The 24,004-nt window shown below is 42.8% G+C and overlaps 1 protein-coding gene and 1 long non-coding RNA gene across 5 annotated transcripts in view; one reads left to right on the plus strand and one right to left on the minus strand.

Moving 5' to 3' along the window:
• VPS26A (VPS26 retromer complex component A) overlaps nucleotides 1–16,410 on the minus strand; it is a 21,645-nt gene extending 5,235 nt beyond the window's left edge. The window contains exons 1-8 of one of the 4 annotated variants that reach the window (XM_072628765.1): nucleotides 16,308–16,410; nucleotides 10,155–10,304; nucleotides 6,519–6,594; nucleotides 5,262–5,418; nucleotides 3,852–4,016; nucleotides 2,725–2,831; nucleotides 1,740–1,808; nucleotides 473–615 (exon numbers count right to left, since the gene is read on the minus strand). In XM_072628765.1, the coding sequence (XP_072484866.1) occupies nucleotides 473–615; nucleotides 1,740–1,808; nucleotides 2,725–2,831; nucleotides 3,852–4,016; nucleotides 5,262–5,418; nucleotides 6,519–6,594; nucleotides 10,155–10,304; nucleotides 16,308–16,310 (870 nt within the window). In that variant the 5' untranslated portion in view covers nucleotides 16,311–16,410. Of the gene's footprint in view, nucleotides 1–472; nucleotides 616–1,739; nucleotides 1,809–2,724; nucleotides 2,832–3,851; nucleotides 4,017–5,261; nucleotides 5,419–6,518; nucleotides 6,595–10,154; nucleotides 10,305–15,797; nucleotides 16,062–16,126; nucleotides 16,269–16,307 lie in introns of those variants that run through there. The other 3 variants (XM_072628764.1, XM_072628763.1, XM_072628762.1) reach the window with 3 other exon arrangements.
• Nucleotides 16,411–16,658: 248 nt separating this feature from the next.
• LOC140517471 (uncharacterized) lies at nucleotides 16,659–23,852 on the plus strand. The gene is made up of 2 exons (XR_011971595.1): nucleotides 16,659–17,390; nucleotides 23,601–23,852. It is a non-coding gene; the product is annotated as an uncharacterized lncRNA (long non-coding RNA).
• Nucleotides 23,853–24,004: the final 152 nt, after the last annotated feature.

Here is a 24,004-nt window from a genome sequence, read left to right on the forward strand (position 1 = left end):
TACGTCCAGTTCCATTCCTTGCCCACATTAGATGATTAATAAAAAGTTGTTCATTTTGTCTTCATAAAAGGACACGTCTCTTACACTTCAAGTAGTTTTCACTATTAAAAGTCTAGGGAAAGTCTATTTAGGGTTCAGACTGATAACCAATTCATCTGTGAAATTAACCTTTTTAGAAATCAAATAAAAGCCTAGGAATCAGATTGTACCTGACTCTCCACCACTTGAACCAACTGCGGCAGAATACAAGCTACACACATTCAGCAACTTCACTGAAGGACTGGAAAACAGTCACTGATTTAAGTGGAAGAGTGTTTTCAAAGTGTTTTCAGGAGCTTTGATGAATGAATAGATGATACCTGGGCTTCTTTGAATGAGATGAACATGGCATGCATGGGCCCCACAGTGGTTCTGCTCACCTTACCTCCACCAAGGTGACCAAGAACAAGACATCAGCTGGCAATGGACGTACCTGCTGCTTGAAGTACCGTCTGTCTTCCTCATCCACGAGGACTAGGTTCAAAAAATATCGTACTGAAAATTTCTTGTTCACATCTCTCATCGTTGGAGTTGGGTCATATCCCGCTAGGAAGAGTCTTATAGGAATTGATTCACCTTAAGAAAAGATAATTATTTTTGTTGAGGAAAAATCATTCTATAATGTCACTAAAGAAAGCCCCATGTCACCCTGGCCAACAATTCTGGAGGTGCTTCCCACAGTATTAGCTCATACCACATGGGCAGGCTGAGACCATTCCTATCAATTAAATTTATGTTGAACATTAGGATCAAAATATGCCACATGTCTCACTTTACTGATCTGGAGGTTCTGCTGACCCTTATAAAGAACCAGGAGAGAAGAGCAGCAGGCTGCTCACCTCCAGCAGGAAAGGCTGTCACCCAAACCCTTCTTTACCCAGTCCTCACTCCACTTCCAAAGCATGTGAAACCCCACCTTTACTCAAGTACTGCAGCCATGGTCAAAAGCACCAAACGAGCAAAGTCTGATCACTTCATCGCTATTCAATACGCTGCTACAGCACAGCCACCCTGCACTAATGCCCTTCTCAGGTGACTCCCACTGATAAGTGCCAACCTCCAGGCATGAGCTCGCACAAATGTGTTGCCAGGCCAGCTACAGGGAGAGGGAGACTAGGCCATCTCTAGCGTGAGCCTCAACCTGACTAAAGTGGTTAGTGAAGTGTGTTACAGCTCAGAAAGGTGACCAAGATGACCAATCATGCTCTGTAACTGTGACAGCCTGAGGGAGGGAAATACCTCACCATGGCTGAGCAACCAACCACGGAAGAGAAACTCCCTTCCTAAGGAATCTTCATCTCTCCTTGCCCCCTCAAGTCCTATAGTCCATTCTTGATACCTATGGCTCAGACCCATGGCTGACCATGACATCTGCAGACTTGTCTGATCACTCCCTTCTGCTTGAGGGAGGGTGCCTTATGCCTACCACAAGACCTTGCACACAGCTACCTAAGCAAGATGGGTGAGCAGAGTGCCAACCCCCAAAATGCTAACCCTTTTCTCCTCTTATAGTGGGAAGCAGAATTAGGTTCCAACACAGGACTGGCTCTCAGCAGATTTGTGCCAATGCCAAAGATCACTTCAAAATCCAGGTTTGAGGCAGAGAGAAAACAAATATTTTCAGGCTAAGATCATAATAAAATCATAACCATTCCTCATTTGTAACCAAAAGAAAATGAAGAGAAAGGGAAGTAAGTTACCTTTGACTGGGGCCCCATCCATGATTTCATACTTGGCAATGGTCTCTGTTTCTGTCGTGGTGCTGGGTCCTGGTCACACAAGTGTAATGGCATTAACTTAAACATCTCGTCTCCTACCTCCCCCTTTTCCATCTCCCTTAGTAATTCTGGCAGTGCTCTCATCCTAGGGGGGGTCCAGTCATGCTCAGACAATAACCATACTGGGTCTACAATTAACATGCTGTTTGTGTCTTGTTCTTTTCTTCCCAAAAGTCAATCTATCTTTCCTTCCTACAACTACCATTACCACTGCTTATCTCCACGCAAGCAGACACAATTCATGTAAGAAATAATAAGAACCATTCTAAAATTTCCCTTCCATACACAAAGCTATCTTACCTCAGATTTCCAATGAGGTATCTACACTGGTATGGGAAAACTGACCTGCTGCAGATTAAACACTTGGTTCCTTTCGATTCATGCCAGTCTCTCCATCCCCCTTTTCTATCCCTCCCAAAAAAGTGAGTCTCTTACCCCTGACATTAGACAATAAGGACAATGACTTACAAAACTAGAGATGGAACCCAGGAGCATAAAACTCAGTTCTAATTTTTGACCTTAAATTACTTTTTCAGAACAGGTTTCACCTGGCTAAAATGAGAGTGAGAGACCACTGAGAAACTGGAATTATGATAAGAGCTCTTAAGGTTTTGAAAAATGTGACAAGGATGCCTGCCATTCTTTTTTCAGCAGAAGGACAACCACCTAGAGAGAAGAGAAACTGCAAAGACCTTTACAGCTGCTAGAAATCAAAGGATGGGTGGTAAATAGCTTACAGTCAGCAGTGGAAATGGCAGGGTCTAAATAAAACAGCCTACTTGGGCTGCTTCTATTTTACACTTTGGGCTAAATATGTTAAGATTTTACATGAACCACAATGAGAAATCTGAATTGTGCTCTAATCAGATCTGGCAGGTCACTTGGCTGATGAGTGTTTTCAACTTACCAATTCCTGTGATCTCTTTCTTTATCAATTGTAATTCCATATGCTGAATTTTTATTCTCACTAATAAGAAATAAATTTTTCCAACAATCACATCCTTTAAATGATACCTTTGGGGGAAAAAAAGGATATATTTTTAGAATTAAGACATTAGGTTTAAGTGTAACAAGTTGTTTTTCTACAGTGTATGTTCATTATTTCAATGAAAAACTGTTACAACATTTTGCCTTGATAAATTCAAGCTGGGACATTTTAGTCATCATCGCTCTCAAACAAGTAAGACTGTATAGTTAGACACAGTCATGCATTAAAACATAGAGAACTCTATACACAGAGTAGCAAAGAGACAGCATTCAATTTCATTTCATCTCTTAGAGGACAACACTAACTGGTCACTTTCTGATGCTTATTTACAAGGCTGCTTTAATAGAAGGCAATAAAGGTGCCATGTTCAGGACAATGGACTTGGAGTCAGAAAACTCTGGTTCCAAACCCATCAGCTAGCCTCAGTGGCTGGCTATATAACCCTGGGCAAGTCATTCAGTCATTGTGCCTCATTTTCCTTATCTATAAAGCATAGAGGTGGTTTCAATTTTCCAGCTCTGAATCTATTCTCAAATGATCTTTACTTCAGAAAACTAAGTAACTTGAGAGAATGTAGCACCAAGGTGGGCAGAAGATTTCTCTTTCTGCAGTGTTTATTTAGTAACAAAGTACTGGCAATGCCCAACCACTGAACCTGGGGCAGGGGGAGGGTTGTGGTTTTGGTTGCTTTTTTATTTTTATTTTTTTTAAGTAATCCAGGATCAGAAACTTGGACCCACTGGGCTTTTCTTTCTATCATCATTACTATTTTTTCTTCAGCTAATTCCAATATCTCAAGCACCTTCGTGACTGGACTAAAACAATGTCTCTGCCTAAAAAGGAGCATCAGGTAAAGCACTTGAAAATCAGGTCTCCAAGCTTCCTCTTCCCTGTTTCTAAACATCAACATATTTATGCCACCAGAGTCTGACTTGCTTTCTAGTAGCCCCAACCAGTAAATGATTTCACACTCTGGGTAACTGACATGGACTGGTTATGTTTCTTTTAATTCTGTGCTGGCTTCCCTTGTGGGAAAAGTCACTCACTTGGATTTATTATATTCAAACTCTATGTGCAGACAGTCCTCGATGCCCACCTCCATCTTAATGGAGTTGTTGACGTCAGGGTAGGTAGCCAGCTGGTGAACAATAAGATCATACTCTTTTACCAAGTCTGACAGTCGTCTTACTATTGTCACTTTAAGAAAATACCTACAAAGTAAATGGAGAAAAGGAGTTAAATTTTGTAGGATTCATTTTAATATTCTGAATCAAGAAAACCAGCGACTGGAGTTTAGCCTTGATGTCCAACTCTTGCCAGAATTATTTTAGCCTAAAGCATAATTTTCTGAACAGAAGTTCTAATCTGAGAATTTATCTAAAACAATGTGTTTGTTAATGGCTCCAAAAACTGAGTTACAGGACATTCTCCATAGTCTACCCAGAGCTCCCCTTACCTCAGCTTTCTGACATTTTGGATGAACAGCAGGAAGAACAATTGTGAATAAAAAGTGAAAAGGTTTAAAATTTAAATCAGAAACAGAATTGGGAAGCTAAAGCCAAAACAGTCAAACAAAAGATTAGCAATTTTTCATTTTATGATATCTCATGGGGGAGGAACAACACAAAGAAAAAAATTCTGACAAGTTATCAGACAAGAATATGAAACACCAAACTCTTACCACCAGCCATATCAGAAACACTGAGAAACTGGCAAAATGGAAGGTAACATAAGAACCTGGGAAATACTGGCCTCCCCTGCTCTAGCCTGTTTCAGGATGGCCCCAAAGGGTGCAACAGGGTGCAGAAAGCATGGTGGTTCTGTTCTGTGACATGGTCCTTGGAGATCTAGGAGGTACCTCTCCAGATCTCCAACTCCTCCTCTAAACCCTTTTTCAATCTACCTAGCTTTTGGGCCTGCACAAATTCTTGGGGAAACACCTTCCCTAAGTTAATTTAAGCACAGTACAATAGAAAAAGAGCTGGTCTTAAGAGTCAGAAGATCCTGGCCTTCCCCTTTATTACATCTATGACCTTGACCAAATCATCGTATTTCTGTGGATCCCAGTTTTTTCCTCTGTAAGACAAAGGGCTGAACTAGATGACCTCCATGGTTCACATAAGCTCTCTATTAATGCTCTGTAACCGAATACAATGTCCAAAGATCCTAAAACTCCCTCTCCTGTTCCCAGGATGACAACTCCACCCAAACTGCCAGCTTTCCCAACCAAAGAGCTGGACTCTAATTTCATGTGCTGGGCTTGTGATTCTTAGAGTTTTCAGTGAGAACAAGTTCCTGCTTCTCTACAGCAGTATTAACCACAAGAGTGATGAGGCCCTGTCTATAGGATGCTCTCTCAGCACACCATTATTCCTCAGACAATTCTCTCGTTCTATTATTAGGGTGAGCTCTGGTCTAAGACCTTGCCCAGCCCAAGCGTGAAGTGACATTCTTACCTCAATCGGACATTGGCACCAATGTAGGATTCATAGGGCTTCTCAACCTGCATGAATTCGAAGTCATAGCTCCTGCTTTGCGCCAGTTCCCCAGGCAAGGCCAGCTCCTTCACTAGGTTTACAAACTCATGGGTGTTACTCTTGTCATTGAAGAGTTCTAAGAGATTAAGAAAAAACAGAAATCAACAAAGTAGTTCCAACATCAACTCGATAAAGATGCAAGCGCTGTCTCCAACCAGTCGTCTGGGCTTGTCCCCACTATAACAAATACCTGAATCAAATTCTTCCTCAACATAATAGTTGCCTAACTCAAAAAAGCTATTTCTGTTGCCTAAATGTTAGCAATCCACTATATAAAGATACTTTTAGGGATCCCAACAATCATCTGAAGTTATCCTTTAAGGTCAAAAATGGTATTGCTCAGGATGACAACCCTGACAAATCTGTTATATATTCAATACAAGAACAAGGTGCCATGGAGGTCAGGAATGTAATTTTTCTCCTCTTGTAAAACACCAAACGGGGAGGAAAATAATCTCTAATTTTTGTACTTAAGAACTAACAGTATAAAACACCTATTATGTTGGGAACTTATAGCTTAAAAATGAGGGGCTTTACCAAGTCACATTTCACAAAATCCCCCTTTGGGAGATGGGGGTGCATAAGGCTGGCAAGAGGACAACAGCCACCGCCACCAACTCAAGGATTCAAGACTGATATAAATAAGAAATTTGGAAGGGAAAACAAGCAGAAATATATTCAAGATACGACACTCTTTGGGGACAAAGCTTTGAAGAAATTTGGCCGATGCTAAGATTCCTTTGAACCTTGCCTATCTGAATTTGGGTTTGTGAGTGAAACTCTGGGTGACTCCAAGTAGAGGCAAACGGTGAGGCAACGAGCCCAAACAACACAGGAACAAGTGTGAGGGGAGGCTGATACCCAGGTATACTAAGCTACTCAAGGCATCACTTTCAAGGCTGATAGTTGAAACACCTCTATATCATTTCAGTTTCAGTAACAAAAACCAAATGAATCTCCAAGTCTAACAGCAGGATTAGGAAGACTTGTTATTCTTAAGAAGTTGCTTAGCACATTTACAAACTGTGTCTTCTCTCCACAACATCAATGCTCTCATTCCACTGAGAGAAGTAGAAGTCAATCACTTCAATTCCAACACAAACCTTCCTCTCACTCTTGAATTATCAAAAAAAAAAAAAACCAAAAACAAACAAAAGATAATGTTTTAAAACTCACCAATTTGGCCTACAAATTCAATTCTAATTCCTTGGTGTTCTAGCCTCTTTCCAGGTTGCTTAAAGGCTAGGTTTACCTGCCAAGACATAATGTTTCAATAAATGTTAAGGGAATGTCATAACCAGCTTTTTCTGGAGCAAGTACATATTTGTTTTCATTTCTTTTAATACTATATTCAATTCTGTGTCTATGAGCAGATTTTTGTGCCTATTCATGATATATAACTAAGTATTTTCAGGAACATACAACTTTACTCATCACCAACTACCTTCCTACTTGCCTCCAGTTTCAGAGAAAGAAGAGATGATCCCTCTAAGTCCTTGGCCAAAGTAAGTAATTAAGTACTTTGATTTAAAAGGTTTCCACCTAATCTACAGGGGGAGAGGTAATATTGTCAACATAAGACTTCCTTATCAACTTTTTTCTTTTTTTCTGTTGGACAGAATGTGCCACATTGGATCAATACATAAAATATATTCACTGCTCTAACAATAACAAATCAGGAAAAGACCTCCTCTCTTAGCACACTATTTATGAAAGACCTCAAGTACAATCAGGGATTTAAAGCTAGAAGGGGCCTCAAAGTGCAGTCTAGTATAGTCCCTTAACTTTACAGAGGAAACAAAAGCCAAGAGATAGCATGACTTGCCCAAAGTCACACATTACATAAATAGTCAATATCTGAACCCAGTATCCATTGCTCTCTAAGGCACATACAATCCTTGGGATTCATGCAGAGAGAAAGGTCCTTCTGGAAGGTAATTTAGGACAAATACACAATACCAAATTCTACAAATGGATGCTATCCACCCTCTTCCCCATTCAATAAACTCTAGTGGCTCCTAATTACCCTCCAGGATCAAAGATGAAATCCTATGATTGGTGTTCCTCACCTGGCCCCCTCCCTTTGCAGTCTTACACCATACTCGGCCCTACCTCCTCTTCAATGCAGTGTCTCTGGGCTCATAGCTGTTCTTCACACACTAGACTTGACCTCCCAACTCTGAGCATTTTCACTGGCTGTCCCCCATGCCTAGAATGCTTCCTTCCTCCTCATCTCTGCTCCCGGCTTCCTTCAGGTCTCAGCTAAAGGCCCCCTTTCTTCAGGAAACCTTTCCCAGTTCTCCTCAGTCCTGGTTGCTTCCTTCTGAGACCACCTCTAATTTATGCTCTATGTAGCTTGCATGCACATAGTTGTTAGTATCATGTCTCCCTCATTAGACTGTGGGCTCCTGGAGGGCAATCTTTTCTTGTACCTTTCTTTACCTCCCCAGCACTGAGCACAGTGCCTGGCACACAGAAGGCATTTAATAAATGCTTGCTGACTGATGCTTTGGGACCTCCAAACTAAGCTTCATCCCTGATAATGCTAACAAAGAAGTCACTGAAATTCCTCCTTGTTAAGACAGAGCTGAACTCCATCACCACTAACTGCCCATCATCTATTCCTCTGGGCGACTTGAAGTCATGACCAAGACTCTGACAAAACCATCTTCAAGAGAATAAAACAATCCCTGGTCTCATGAAGGCATGCTCCAAAAGAACTCAGTGGTTTTCCTCCTACCGTGCCCTGAAAATCAGCCAACAATACCCGATAAATACCTGAGGGAAGCTGGGCACACCAACCACCTGCCTGAGACTGTGAACTGGTCCAACTATTCTAAAAAGCCATCAGGACCCTAGTAAGGGCCATTAAACTCTTCAAGCCCTCTCTCCCTCCACTTTTAAATATTTTATTTGTTTATCAATTGCATGTAAAGACAATTTTTAACATTTCATTTTTTTAAATGTTGAGTTCCAAATTCTCTCCCTCCTTCCACTTCCCCTTCCCTGAGACTGTAAACAATTTGATATAGATTATACCTGTGCAATCAAGGAAAACATATTTCCATATCAGTCATGTTGTATTCACACCCTTTGACCAAGAGGTCTCACTCTTGGGCACATACCCCCAGGAGATCTAGAACATCAACAATAGTCTGCTATATGCCAAGACAAATGTAGCAGTACACTGTGAAGTACCAAAGAATGGAAAAAAATGTGTGCCTATCAACTGGGAAACAGATGAACAAAGGATGGCATGAGAACGGAACAGTGTTATTGGTACAGTCCTAGGAGTCTGGAGAAACATGGGAAGGGAGGTATGGGGTGATAGAGAATGAAGACCAAAGATCCTGAAGAACAGCTTTGCCTAGAACAATGAAAATGAAAAGATCACTAAACAAGGAAGCTGAGTGAGTTCTGAATCAATTAAAAATCAAAGGGTCCTGGAGAAGAGATAATGGGAAAGGGGAAGGCACAGCCAGCTTGTGGTCACTTTGTTACAAGGGAGGTGTCAACTGATGAATGGTATTCGGAAATGACAGTGAGAAAAAGGACACGGCATCAAAGTAAAGAATTTTCAAATAAAACCTAACAGAAAAAGCAAAGAACCTGACAAGAATCATCATCATAGAAGATTCTGTATGAATGGAAGCAGGAAGATAGGAAGAGAAAACTTCTGCTTTGGGTATAGCTGTTCAACCTACTGAAAATTCAATTAATCCCCTGCCCTTCATCCTGTTCACAGGGACCTGTCAAACACCATGCCATCTGGCATCTTCTGAAGAGAAGACACTTATTGAGCCATGACTCTTCCCTGAGCCTTAGCCTTCTCATCTCTCGAGTAAGGATGACAACACCATTCCCCAAGTCTTTATTGAGTGCCTTCTCCCAGCTTGGCATGAGGCTAGCTTCTGCAGGAGCCAGGCTACCTCTTCGGATTAGGGAGATGAAAGGACTTCTCTGCCAGTCACCTGAACATTAACACATCAAACTTAACACAGGTAGAACCTCCACTAGGCTGACTGAAGTCACCCTGGCTCTCCTCTCTTCCCTAGGTCAAGCATCTGCTAAACTTTTCTCATCTGATCTATTTTCCATCTCCTTGACTATCTGGGTTGCTCTTCTGCAGGTCCTTCCTATTTCATAAATGTGGGGGCAAGAGGTAGAAAAGAATGAAGATTATTGAACAGATGTTGGTGATAAACTTGGTTTATCTGTGCTCTGACCATCCGTCCTCTAATCCAGTGATATTTTTAAACACTAAGGTAACTGTAGACAGGAGAATGAGAAGGAGGCAAGCCCCAAGCACCTGGCCAAGTAGAAAATGTGTCCCAATCCCTTGATACAAAGAAAGATAATGAGATACCAATAGAAATAGTGCAGAGAACAACACAAGGAGTAACCCAAATCCTGTGGAAATAAAGGACAAGGGATCAGGTTCTGAAGTCAGACGGCCTGGGTGCAAATCCTGCTTCAGCAGCTTCTATCACCTTGAGGAAGTCCCTCAAGGGAACTATAAAAAGGGAATATAAAGGCCTCAGTTTCTTCAACTGCAAAATAAGGGTGTTAGACTAGATAACCTTTGAGATCCTTGTCTTCTAAGGCCCTTCCCCACCCCCCAACTATTCTACCCTAAATAACTTTACCATAACAGGGTAAAAACCTGTGTTTAAAAAAAAAGATTTCAAACACACTTCAAAAATCAACCATTTTAAATCTTTTACAGTTGACATGAACTATACATACTAATGTCCTGCAATCAGCCAGTGACTGAAAATTCTAGTCCCATAAGACTAGTTCCAAAGAATTTACCTTTCCTGAAACAGATTCACCATCGTAGAAGAGATAATGTTTTTCTACTTTGCCATCCTCAGTTTTCATTTCCGCCATCTTTCGTGACTCCCCATCATTAAGGACAACATCAATCTCACAGATGGGACCAAAAAAACCTCCAAGAAAACTCTGAAATAAAAACAAAAGCATTCTAATTACTAACAAATGAACTTTCTTTTTCTTTAGCATACTTTGTAATTCAAACTGAACTGTTATTCTCCATTTACCACAGAGATTAGGGAAATTTATGCTGATGAGCTTAAAGAACTGGTGAGAGAGAACTAAATTTGCAGTTAAATAAAATATACTGTAACTGAAACTTTTAAATATAATTTATCTCTATGCCAGTCTTTCTTCAGTGAGGGAATGTCAGGGTTGTATGTTCCTATATAAAGCTGACTCCTGAGTAAGTAGGACTAATTCCATTTTAATGGGTCAAATTTTTTTAAAAAGATACTTAGAGACTTTAAGTCTATATATTTTACGACCAATATCAGAAACTGACATCCATGGACACATGGGTGTCAAAATACATTGGTGGGAAACAAAAACAACATTCGGGCTATAAATATCATTTTTTATTCCGGGCCTTCAGTTGGGACTTCAAACCCACAATCCTTGTCTGACAGTCTATAGATATTCTTTAAAAAAAAAAAAAGTGGTAAAGAACACTTTGTCCTAACAACAGAAAAATCAATGAGCTGTACATAAAAACAATCATCACAAGGAATACTCTTCATGGGAAGTAACTACAGCACAGTGGGAAAAGCCTGGGATCAGGAGACAGGAAATCTGTATTCTAGTCCCAGAAACTAGTTGTGACCTGAAGCAAGTCATCTGTTTCCTCATCTATAAAATGGGGAGAATATCCCACCTCATAAAAAATGTGAGTCAAGTCTGCAGAAAGGTACTCTATAGCTAAATAGGTGAGGATTAAAACAGACAAACTGGTTTCATGGCATTATTTCTGCCTAGAGATTTCTTGCGTACAGATGACAAGGTTTTCCTGTTTCAGCCTTGGTGGATAGCATCATGCCCAAATAACGAGCTAGCTTTATTTTAACGTGGAAATGTGAAAGCCAGTTCTAGGAGGCAGAATCTCAGAGGTAAGCCAACAGAATTCCAGCAGAATTCTGTGATGCTCTAGCTACACAGTGCCTTTCAAGATAATACTGCCATTCCAAGATAGCACTTTAAAGTTAGAAACCATATGTGAATTCTCAGGAAAACTGGGCTCTGTCACGCAAAAACTAGAGAACTGAATATATTTAACAATCAGCAAACATCTCTGGAATGCATAGTATGTGCCCATAGTATACACCCATAGTCTATCCCCAGATGACAAAAAGCTCCATCAGCTTCTGTCTTCAAGGAGCAGACAATCTCAACAAGAAATCTGGGCACAGACACGTAAAAATGTAAGGCAACATCTAAATGTTCCCAAAATTCTCTCCCTCCATCAGACTGACCAATGAACTAGACTCAAACTCTTTGTTGTCATGTAGTTGAGAGGATCCTAAGATCACAGATTCAGAGCTGAACGTAACCCCAGGGATCATGGAAGGTTAACATCCTCTTTGTGCAGAAGAGAAACAGGCCTGGAGCAGGTTTGAATGACTTGTCCCAAATCACACAGGTCACTGCAATACCAACACACAGAGACACAGAGACACACACACACACACGGACATAGACATAGACACATAGACACACACACACACACACACACACACACGGCAATAGTTGTTTCACGCTAATTTTACAAACACATTCTCCAAATAAGAGATATTCCTCACATTAAACAACTTTTCCTTCAAAAAAACAAACACTAATTATCCTTAGGAAATAAAGTTTCAAACTGGTCAGGGGGAATTAATTTCCCCTTTTCTGGCAAACATGTAGTTGGATGTATAATTTCAAAGTTCACTAAGTACTCAATTAGCAAACATAAAAAAATCAAATTTACTTAAAATTAAACTAGTCATGAATCAAGATGACACTTTACAAACCTCAAGAGCCTCACCAACTTTCTAATTAGTTAAGATGTTGATGCCAATATACCCCACCCCCACAATGTTCTTTCTGGAGGAATTTTCCTCCACATCCTCAAATGTAAAATTCTAGAGCAGTAAAAAGTATGAAAAAGGGCAATGCCATGAAAATGACCAGAGCTTTTACCCAGGGCTGTCCATATGCCAGGGTCTCCCTATGGTGCAGAACAAGGCCTCAAAGAAGACATTTTAATGCCAATCCCTATGAGAACGAGAAGAAGTAACAGTATAAAAAATTTAGCATCTGCAAAATGCCAACTGTTCCTATTTGCATTTTTGTTCTAATTCCAAACATGCCCTGAACTGGGGGCACTGAAGGATTTAGTCTTGTTCAAAGAAATTTTTTATTCCTGAGGCTATATCCAGGAGTACAGAAGGTGCTGAAGACTTAGCGGAATGAGGAGACAGAGGTGTGATTTTTCATTAGCTGGGTAATCCTGGCCAAGGAACTTAATCACTCGGTTTCTTCAACTGAAAAATGGGGGTATCCTACTACTTAAAGTGCCTGGCTCATAGCTTAGTTGTTACAAAAGCACTCTGCAAAGTTTAAAAGCGCCTGGAAGCACCAAGGCCTGGTCCTGAAGCCAGCTTCCCCGATTCTAAGGTGCTAGCTCTTCACACAAGCCAGGTTCCTTTACTCCCAGAGAGTTCTTCTAAGAAAAATTAAGAGAAAAAAAGGAGCTAAAATATAGATCATTTCAAAGCACAGTACTCCTTCTGCCTCTTCCCTCATAAGAAAGTGGAAAACTCAAAAAGTTCTGAGTTGAAAGAAAAAAATCCCTGATCAAAGGAAACACATCTTTTCATCAAGTTTTTCCTAGAATTCCCATCAAGATGCACCTCTCCAAAAATAAATTGGGATTCTGAGCTGGAAGGAACCTTAAAGTTCATTTTGTCAAGCTCTGATCAGAGCCAATGGCCTGACTAACTCAACTTTCCTGTGAAAGTCTAATTTTGGTAGACAGATGAAGAACCAATCTCATCTCTCCAGAGATGTAAACAGACTATAAAAGAACAGATAAACAAAATGGTCTGGGCTGGTAAGGAACTGAGGAAGGAAACTAAGTGGAAATCGTGTTTGCTGAAAGGGCTCAGATGTTTTCATGCAGACCTATTAGAGGCTAACAGACTACTGCTGAAATTACAGAAGGCTATTTTGAGATCCTATTTGAAGCTCAAAGAAATTAAACAAAGGCCACAGATTAGACCAGCTCTTTCCAAGTAAGTACTAGGTTCTAAGCAAGTCTGACAACAGCAGAGAAGGAGGCTTGCAGAAGCAAGACCAGACTTGAAGAGAGAGTAACTCATATAGTAGATAAAATGAGATCAGGGACAGGAAAGTATGGTGAACCATTAAAGTGGTATTAAACTGAAGAGCTGGATAGGAGCCACTTTTACAAGGGTCTTCCCAAACCTAGACCCAGATTACTGACAACTGACTTAAGAACCTCACTCTGAACCTCACCATCCAGTACAATTTTACAGACACCATCCCAGTCTCAATTTTAGGTTTTTCAATTTGTGTGTCCTCTGACCTCCATCCAATGGAGGGTGACAAACAATCATGAAAATGCTCAAAGCCGGAGTGGACTAGATTTACTTAGTCTAACAAACAGGGTGATCTTCTCGAGGTTTTCAAAGTTGAGTTTTTAAAAGCAAGCTACATGAAGGGATCTGAAAAGAAGGAAAGCTGAGTCAAAGAGAAATATTCCACTACTCTAACACTGTAAATAAAGTTGACTAGGAAAGTAGTGACACCCCTGCAGATACAGAGGGGCCAAGAGGCTCAAGCACTGTACTGAGACTTCTGAGATGTCCCATACATTTCACTTTTAGAACCATCCTGCCAAAGCTGAAGGCCAAGTAGTAATCCAATCGTTCTTTCAGGGAATATACTTGTTAAAGGGTTACATGTGCCAGATGTGTATGTATTTCTTGTGCAAGAACAAAATTAGTTTAAAGAAAAAAAGAATTCTAGGCATTACCTTTCCATCATTTTCAACATTTTAAAGAGAAAAGGGGAAAAGCATGTCTTCTTCATTGGTCATGCAGTCATTTTCAGTCATGTCTGACTCTGTGACCACATTTGCAGTTCTCTTGACAAAGATACTGGACGTTTGCCAAAGATATTTGCCATTTCCTTTTCCAGATCATTTTACAGATGAGGAAGCTGAGGCAAACAGAGTAAAGGAATTTGCCCAGAGTCACACAGCTAGTAAGTGTCTGAGGCCGGATGTGAACTCAGGCAGATGAGTTTTCCTGACTCCAGGTCCAGCAATCTTTCCACTGAACCACCAAGCATGCCTATTGTGCCTATAAAGTTCCAAGCACCAAATACTTTAAAACTATTATCTCTTTTGATCCTTACAACAATCCTGGCAGTTGAGTGCTGTTATTATTCTCATTTTACAACTGGACAGACTGAGGCAGACGTGAAGTAACAGGCCCAGGGTCACATAATAAGTATCAGAGTCTGAATTTGAATCTCAGGTCTTCCTGACTCAGGCCTGATGCTCTATCCACTGAGCCACCCACTGCCCATAAAGCTTTTTTCTTAATTAGTCACTTTAAATTAAAAACGTATCATTTTCAATCATTCTATTAAAAGTGGTATTACAGAAAAATCCCAACCTTCTACAGGAAGCTTTTCCCAATCTCCCCCCTTAATTCTAGTGCCTTCCTTCTGTTGATAATTTCCAACTGATTCTGTATATCGTTTGCAGAGAGCCGTTTATACCTCGCCTCCCCCATTAGAAGGTGAGCCCCTCCAGCGGGGACTGATTTTTATTTTCTTTGCCTCCCCAGCACTCAGTGCCTGGGCACGCAGCAGGTGCTTTAATTCATGTTTACCGACTCTCAAAACAGGATGAAAAGGTATGGAAGAACTAAAAGGTCTTCTTAACACAAAAATAGAAAACAAGTTAAGGAACAAAGAGCGACACAGAGGCAGATGGGTACAGGTGCTGGATTCCAATTCCACCTGTGTGTGACTCTGGGGAAGCCATCAAATCTCCCTAGGCTTCAGTCTTCTCATCAGTAGGAGGGGTGGCCTCCAAGGTCACCTGCAGCTCTAAATCTAAGATTTACGAAATAATTCAAACAGCCAACAGTTATGTTATCTTAGTGTTCACAGAAAAATTCCAGCAGTCACATGATGAACGGAGGTTATTCACAGAAAGCAGCCAAACTTAAAAAAAAAACCCAAACTTGAATTAACACATTCTTTTAAGCGTTTCTAGAAACCCACGGATACAAACACCAAGCCCAGTGATAAGATAACCCCAAGCGAAGCCCCAACAAGCCCCACTCTCAGGGGGCCATTTCCTCCTTTCGAAAACCCAATCTCGGCCCCCCCCCATCTAAGCAGCACCCCGCCCCCGTTTCTTCCGCCGTCGCTGCCTCGCAGCTCGGAAGGGCCGGCAGACTGCACTTACCACCCTCGGGGTCCCGGCCTCAGTTTCCTCCTCTGCTCCCGAAGCCTAGCACGCGCTCCTTCCTCACCTTTGCCCTTTATTTACCCCACCCCCACCCCCACCCCCGCTCCCTCTGAAGCCCCAGCGCCGGCGCCCACCGAGAGCTTCCTCCAGCCCTTCTTCCAGCTGGGGCGCCCACCTGCCCAGCCGGTGCCTCTGCTCGGAGCAGGGCCGGACACATGGATCCCGGGACCGTTCTCCAGTCTCTCTCTCCCAGCTCGGGGTCCTCTACGAGCCGCGGGCCCCCGGAAGCCCGAGCCTCCAGGACCCAAGGCGGGGGGAGCATGCATGAGGCGCCTACTGAGTGCGCTCAGACCGCGGCCCCCGAGCTAGCTCACGTCCCTTCCCGGGGCGCTCCCGAGCCAGCAAACACTGGGGGACGCCCCCGGGGGGGCCCCTCCCAGCCCCGCCCCGCCCCCGGGGCTACCTTGGGGGAGCCGGCGGCGGCGGCGAGGAGGGCCCGCAGGGGCGGCGAGCCCGCAGGCAGCCACGGGCCCCAGAGGCGGCCGGGACAGGGCAGCGGGGGCCTAGCCATGGCCGGCTCCGCCTCGGGTTGGGGTCCGGCCGTTGGCCTCGCGAGCCCCGCGCCGGCTGCCGCGTTCACTCACCATGGTCAGCCCCGCCGCCGCTCCGCACGCGCACCGCACGGAAACCCCGAGCCCCGGCTCCCTCCGCCCAGCGGCGCCCTCGTCATGTGACCGCGGGCCGCCCCCCCCCCCCCCCTCCCGCCGCCAGCACGTGACCCCTCTGGAGAGGGTTGGGCGGGGGCGGAGCCACGGATCCCCCTCCAGCGGACGGGGGCGGGGACGGGACCGGGGCTGACGTCCGCAGGGCCAGGGGCGGGGCCTGGCTTGACGTCCGCAGGGCCGGGGGCGGGGCCTCAGCTGGCGAACGCTGAGCCGGGGGCGGGGCCACGGCGGGAGTAGACTCTCCTGCCTCCAGCCCCGCCTTCCTCCTACCTCACCCTTCCGCCTTCCTCCTGCCCCACCCTGAGAAGAAAGTTGATCCCCGTTCCCGCCTCTCTACCTTGGGGCCGGTGGTTGTCCTCCCTCTCCAACTCCGGAGACCAGATCAGTCCTGTTTCCCTCTTCCCGCCTCCCCCCACAGAAAGCTCTGTGCCCCCCAGTCACCCCAATGCTGGGGCGCTCCCCTCCCCCTCCCCAGGGAAAGTGGTTTCCCTCTGTCCGCGTGGCAGGTAACCTTAGCGGGGAGGGACAACCCACCCTTTTACAGACGGGGAAACTGAGGTCCAGGGGGGTAAGGAGACTTGCTAGAAGCTACAGGATCGGAACCCAGCTCCTCGGACACCAGAGCCCGTGTTCTTCCCCTCCATGCCCATGCCGCCCTCTTCTCTTCTTTGGGGTAGACCTTGGCTCTCACTTCAATTCAATAGGTTCCATTCCAACCCGTTGGATTGGATAAACATCAATTAGACACCTACTCTATGATAAGAACGGGGGGCACATTGAAAAATGAAGCGACCCCCTCCCCACCCCCACCTGTCCATGAGTTGGTCTTCTGTTGAAGATGGACGACAGCACAGGGACTCTCCTGCTGCAGAGAAAGGTGTGATGGAGGGGGAGGAGAGAGCAGGCATCAGACCTTCCTGCTCAAGAAATGGTAGAGAGGGTGACTAAGGCCCATGGACCGAAGTCTTCAGTGAGGCGGTGTTTGTCCTCCAGTTAACAACTGTGAGTACCGTGTCCATTTCTGGACAACATGACTTAAAAGGATATTAGTAAATATGAAAAAAATGATCTAAATCCTTATTGATGAGAGAAATGCAAAGTAAAACAGCATTGAGATGTCATTTTACACCTATCAGATTGGCTAAAATGATGGAAAGGGAAAACGACAAATGTTGGAACGGATGTGAAAAAATTGGGACCTTTATTCATTGTTGGTGGAATTATTAACCGATCCAGCCCTTTTGGAGAGCCCAAAGAGTTATTAAACTGCTTACCCTTTGCTCCAGGAATACCACTACTAGGTCTTTTTTCCAAAGATGATTAGGGAAAAAGGAAAAGGACCTTTTTTGTTCTAAAATGTTTATAGCAGCTCTCTTTGTGATGGCAAAGAACTGGAAATTCTGGGAATGCCTGTCAGTTGTGGAAAGACTGAACAATGGAACGTTGCTGTGCTATGAGAAAAGACAAACTCAGTGATCTTGGAAAAACATGGAAAGACTTACATGAAATAATGATGAAAGAATGAGCTGAACCAAGAGAATGTTGTATACAGTTGAGTGAATAAGGCATTTTGACTATTATCAGTGCCCAAATCAACAATAAAGAATATTTGAGGGGTTGGGGAGGATATTAATAAGCTGGAATCCATGACATAAGGATGGGCTGAAAGATTTGGGATGGTTTAGTCTGAAGGAAGACTCAAGGAGATGCGCTAGCTTGTCTTTAAGAACTGAAAGCCTGTAGGATGGAGGAGGCCCTTGATCTGTTCAGTTTGACCCCAGAAAGCAGAACTAGGGCCTCTTTGCAGGCTGGTTGTTCGGTTCATTGTCAGGAAAAGCTTTCTAATCATCAGAGCTGTCTCAAAGTCCACAAGAGGTAATGGGATCTCACTTCTTGGAGTACTCCAAGCAGAGGCTGGAGAGCCAAGCATTGGGAGTATTGTAGCCAAAATTCCTTTAATATCTGGGTTGAACCGATAGCTGCCAAAGTCTCCTCTTACTTTCAGATTCTTCAGTTCTATAACTAGTGAAACAAAATGGTGTTCAGTTGGTCCTCAGGCTTCCACATTGACAGCAGCAGAGTGACTGAAAAGGAAAAAGAGGGTACAAATCAAGCAGACACTATGCTAGACCCTCACGATGCAGAGGCAAACAAAATATTCGTCACTCATTAATTCTGTCTGGGGAAGACATGTATGAGTAGTGAGTATGCTCTGGTTCTCTCACACTGCCCTTAAGGCACTGGAATATCTCTGCTGCTCGGCTAGAGGCTCTGCACCTTATTCTTAGGTGCCAGTGACTACCGTTCCAATTCCATTTAATCACTTAACATTGTTGAACATTTACAAAGGGGCACTTACTCAAAGGCAGGACAAAAACAAATGTCCAGCCATTTCTCCCAATGCTCTCTCCTGCACCACCTCAACCTCTGGGGAGTAATTTAGCTGAGTTCCTACAGTGCCTTGTTCCCCGCAAGCTTACGTTCTGATGGATGACTGCTGGATGAACCCATACTTCAGTTACCACTGGCCTGAGCCTTGAATGTCACTTCTGTGGAACCCAGGCTCTGGCACACAATTATTCTGGAGCAGATCCTAACCCACAAGGTCCTGGAGACTCTACTTCATTCACATAGAATGAAAAAGAAAAAAGATGGAGACTAAGGACCAAAGCCCTCTCAGCTGACTGTAGGGTCCTAGAGGGGAAAAGGCCCCATGGGCCTGTGCTTGCTTACTTACTCTCCCCTTACTCTACTGTCTCTCACCCAAAGCTGCCCCCAGGAGTAAATAAGCAAAAGAGAAAGCAGCTATTGCTTGCAGGCCTTTCTCAATCAATCATTCAATATTTATTAAATGCCTACTATGTGCCAGGCACTATGCTGGGGTATGCTGGTGATACAAAAAAAAAAAAAAGGTAAGAGATAGTCTTTGTTCTCAAGGAACTTACAACCTGATGGAGGCGATAACATGCAAACCAATATAGACAAAGCAACCTCTATACAGGATAAATAGGAAGGGATTAAGACAGTAGCATTAAGAAGGGTGGTGGAAGGCTTTCTAAAAAGTAGGAGATTTTAGCTGAGACTTAAAGGAAGCCTGGGAGGTCAGCGTTCAGCACAGAGTGGGGAGAGCCTTCCAGGATGGCGTGTCTTGTCGAATGCCTCTGCAGCCACCCAGCCCTTAGTCAGATCGTTAGCCATCGGTGCAGGCTCCACACTATAGAAAAGGTGCTTCCATCAGGGGAACTGTCATGGAAGCAGGCTCCCTGGCTTCTCCACAGGGAGAGGTTCCATCTATTGAATAAGCTGCTGGGATCTGTGCATGCACCAGTCTCCAGTTCTATACATCTAAGCACATATTCAAAATAAATGCAAAGTCATTTCTTAAGGGAAGAAACTAACAGCTGTCAGGTGTAGGTGTAGGGCAGTGGGGATAGATCAGGAAAGTTCCCTCCCAGAAAATGGTCCTTGAGCTGAACTTGGAAGAAAATACGACAATCTGTACTCAAAATCTTGTTATTTATAGACTATCAATAGTAACTTAACTGTCTTAATTAAAAAGCGTTTATTAAGCACCTACTATGTGCTAGGTACCATGTTGGGCTCTGGAGCTAAAAGAAAAGAAAGAAAGGAAGGAAAGAGTTTTGCTCTGTAAGGCCGTGATCCAATGACCACTAAATGGAAATGCTGTTAGAAAAATCAAATCCACCAAATACTGGATGAAGACATGCCTTCAGAGTTAGGAAAACCTGGGTTCATGTGCCAATTCTGACACATAAAGGCCATGTGGTTCTGGCAGTCAAGAAGGCCTGAGTCAAATCCCACCTCAGACACTTACTAGCTATGTGACCCTGGGCAAGTCATTTTACCCTGCTTGCCTCAGTTTGCTCATCTGTAAGATGAGCTGGAGAAGGAAATGGCAAAGCACTTCAATATCTCTGTCAAGAAATGGGGTCACAAAGAGTCAGAAACAACTGAAAAATGACTCAACAGAAAATCAATCTACATTAGTAGCATGAGTTTCCTCAACTATTCCTATGAAACCACAATTCTGCCACCACCATCCCCTCACAAAAGAATCTGAAATACAAAAATATCTTGTAGCAAAAATAGAAGGATGGCATTTGGGTTCTTGGATATTCAAGGAAAGGAGATTTCAGAGTGAATTTCATTGTGCACCCAAAAACAGCAAGAGACATTAGGTCATGGGATATGTGGATATTTTGTGAAAAAACATGTCTGCAAAATATATGGGAAAAGATCGACATAAAGATGATTACAGTTTCGGGCCAACCTCTGTTGAAGAGGGCAAAGCTAGGTGATATAATGGATAGTTGGAGTCAGGAAGACAAGAGTTCAAATTTAGCCTTTGGCCCTTTCTAGCTATGTGACCCTGGACAATTCACTTCGCCTCTGATACTGAGAATAAGAATTACACTACCCTCCCCCTGACAGTTGTTGTGAGGATAAAATAAGAAAATATTTGTAAAGCAAATCTTAAAATATTATAGAATGCTAGCTATTGTTATTATTGCTGTTATTATGATTTAAAAAAACAGAAATCCTACAAAGGTCTTGAAAAGATACTCCAAAGAAAGGTCAACATACATGTTGATGCTTGGTGACTTCAACGGGAAGGAAAGACCATCTTGGAAAATGCCTTTGTGGTTTGAGAAATGAAAAATGTAAAGGGATTCTTGGATTACTTGAAAACCTCAGGTCTAAATGTCATAGACATATTTCTTCTGGAAGAGAATTGAAAGGTCCTGAACATAGTGAACACTGAACAGTGTGAACACACACACACACAAAAGAGGTGAGGGAAGGTAGCATGGTATAGTGAAAAGAGAGATGGATTTAGATTCAGAGAACATGGTTCAAAGTCTAACTCTGTTCCTTCCTCCCTCTCCCTGTGTGACCATAGGCCACACCTTTAACCTCTCAGGGCCTCATTTCCTCTTCCATAAATTTGGAATTCTGCAAAATAAATGATTAAAATGACTCTACCCTTTGACCCAGAGCCAGACCTATGCCCCAAGGAGGCCAAAGACAAAAAGAAAGGCCCCATATACACCAAAGTAGTGCTTTTTATTGTCGTAAAAAACTGCAAGCAAAGTAGATGCCCCTCAGTTGAGGAATGGCTAAGCAAGGTGTGGTACATAAGTTTGATGAAATAGTACTCTACAGTAAGAAATGAGGAAATATGATGAATACAGAGAGGCCTGGGAAGACTTATATGAACTGATACAAAGCGAAATCAGAACCAGGAAAGCAATATCCACAAAGATGACAGCAATGTAAATGGAAAAAACAATGACACAATATAACAACAACTGAAATTGAATGTTGTAAAATTATAATGAGCAGGCGTCCCCAAAGAAGAGAAATGAGAAAGTGTCCTCCCATTTCCCTTTTCTTTTGCAGAGGTGGGGGTCTATGGGCATAGAACGTTGCATGTATTTCATTGTATTAATTCTTCTGAACTTTTTTTTTTCCCTCTTAAAAAAAGGGGGATGACTCAGAGAGGGGAAAGGGAAGGGATATGTTGGAAAATGTAGGTGATATAAAAACAAAAGATACCAATAAAATTTTATTTTAAAATTGAAATGGTGGAGTCAGGCCAGATGGCCTCTATGGTCCCTCTAAAGTTATGAACTTGTGACCCCTTGACTGTTTCTTACAGGACGAGAAAGAACTGATTACTGATGTGAGAAGTCCTATCACAATCAGCTGTTTGCATGCCAGTATGCCATCTCCATTAGAGCAAGGTCAAAGTTAAAATCAAGGTAGAATAAAAAAGAAAAAAGAAGAGACACAATTCCAACACCTTGAATAACGTCAGCACTTCTACTGTGACCCATTAAATGAGCCATTGATGCCCCAGATTAGAAAACAGAAAAAGCCCAGAGATGTCCACTTTGCTTATTGCATTTCCTGTAAAAGTTTAACCATTGTAAAATAGTCACCACCACCAGGATGCTAAAAAAATCCATAAAATCAATTCAATAAGTATTGATTAGGCACTTACTATTTGGTGCGAGACACTGTATACCAGGGGACACCAAGACAAAAGATAAAAAAAGTCCTTGTCCTGAAGAAACTTACATCATACTGGTGAGAATTAATGTTCACATAAGCATATAAATATTAAATATTTGCAAAGTAATTTTGGGAGGTGAGGGTTGCAGAGGAACGAGGAATAGCTGGGCAGTCAAGAGGAAGGGGCACATGAGCTGCATCCTGAAGAGAGCTAAAAATTACAAGAGGCAGAGATGAGGAAAGAGTATATTCTAGGCATGGAGGATCAGCTCTAAAGGCATGAAGGCAGGAAATGCTAAGTTATGTACAGAGGGAGCTATGCCCAGAGTCAGGAAGACAAAGTTCAAATCTAGCCTCAGTCACAAACACATACTAGCTGTGTGACCCTGAGCAAGTCACTTAATCTCTCTTTGCCTCAGTTTCCTCATCTGTAAAATGGGATAATAATAACACTTACCTGGCAGGGTTGTTGTGAGAATCAACTGAGATAATAATTATAAAGTGCTTAGGTGCTATTTAAATGTTAGCTGTGCTGATGATAAGGATGGTCGTGGTGTCTGAATGTATAAAGGGGAGATTTGCATAAAGCCTGGAAAATTTGATTGGAGCAAGATTGTGAAGGGCTTTAAATACTAAACAGAGGAATTGGTATTTTATCCTAGAGGGATCAGCGAGTGGCTGAAGTTTTTGCAGAGAGGTTAAGGGGGATGTGGTTTTAGGAATGGCAGTTTGGTAGCACATGATTATAGAGGGGAGAAACTGGAGTCTAGGAAACCAGTTAAAAGACTTACTGTAGTCTAGGTAAAAGGTGATAAAAATGTGACCTAGAGTGGTGGCTTTATTAATGGAGAAAAGGAGAAGGTGAGAGACATGTGGTGGAAATAAAATGGAAAGAATCTGGCAACTAATTAGGTTGGATGGGAGTGGAGGTAAAGGAGAGGGAAGACCCCGAGGTTGCAAACCTTGAGACTAGAAGGATGGTGGTTCCATCCTAGGGAAATAACTTTCTTAGCCAGCAAAAACTGGACATCCTTGCTGGGGAAGAAAGAGGGCAGTCTTGGACCACATTGGTTTGCAATGCAAATTCATCTATAAAATCCCAGAATCATGAATCAAAGGTTCAAAGCTGAAAGGAATCTTAGTGACCATGTGATCCAACCCTCTCTTTTTTTACAGGTGATGAAAAGTCAAGCGACTTGCTGAAAGTCACATAGTTACCAAGTGCCTGAGGTGAAATTTGAATCCAACTCTTTCTGACTCAAAGTCAGAAAAGGAACATCATGGGAGATTATGAATGGTATCAGCTTTGAAAACTACGAAAACAATGAAAATGAAGCTTAGCTGTAGAGCCAAATGAGTCACGTCATTCTAAGATCCGTCACCTGAAATTGACAGGAAGATAACAAATAAATGTCAAATTAAAACAAATTGGCCAGTGTTTCTGTTTACATAACCAGCAACCAGAGGATAATCAGCCACATTTGGACCCTAAACCCCTCAGTCCCTCATGTGCCATGCGAAAAAGGAGAAATGATACCTGTTAAGATAACATTGGGGAAAACAGGCAAAATCCATACTGA

Source organism: Notamacropus eugenii, chromosome 1, assembly GCF_028372415.1.
Source record: "Notamacropus eugenii isolate mMacEug1 chromosome 1, mMacEug1.pri_v2, whole genome shotgun sequence".
NCBI lineage: Eukaryota > Metazoa > Chordata > Mammalia > Diprotodontia > Macropodidae > Notamacropus > Notamacropus eugenii.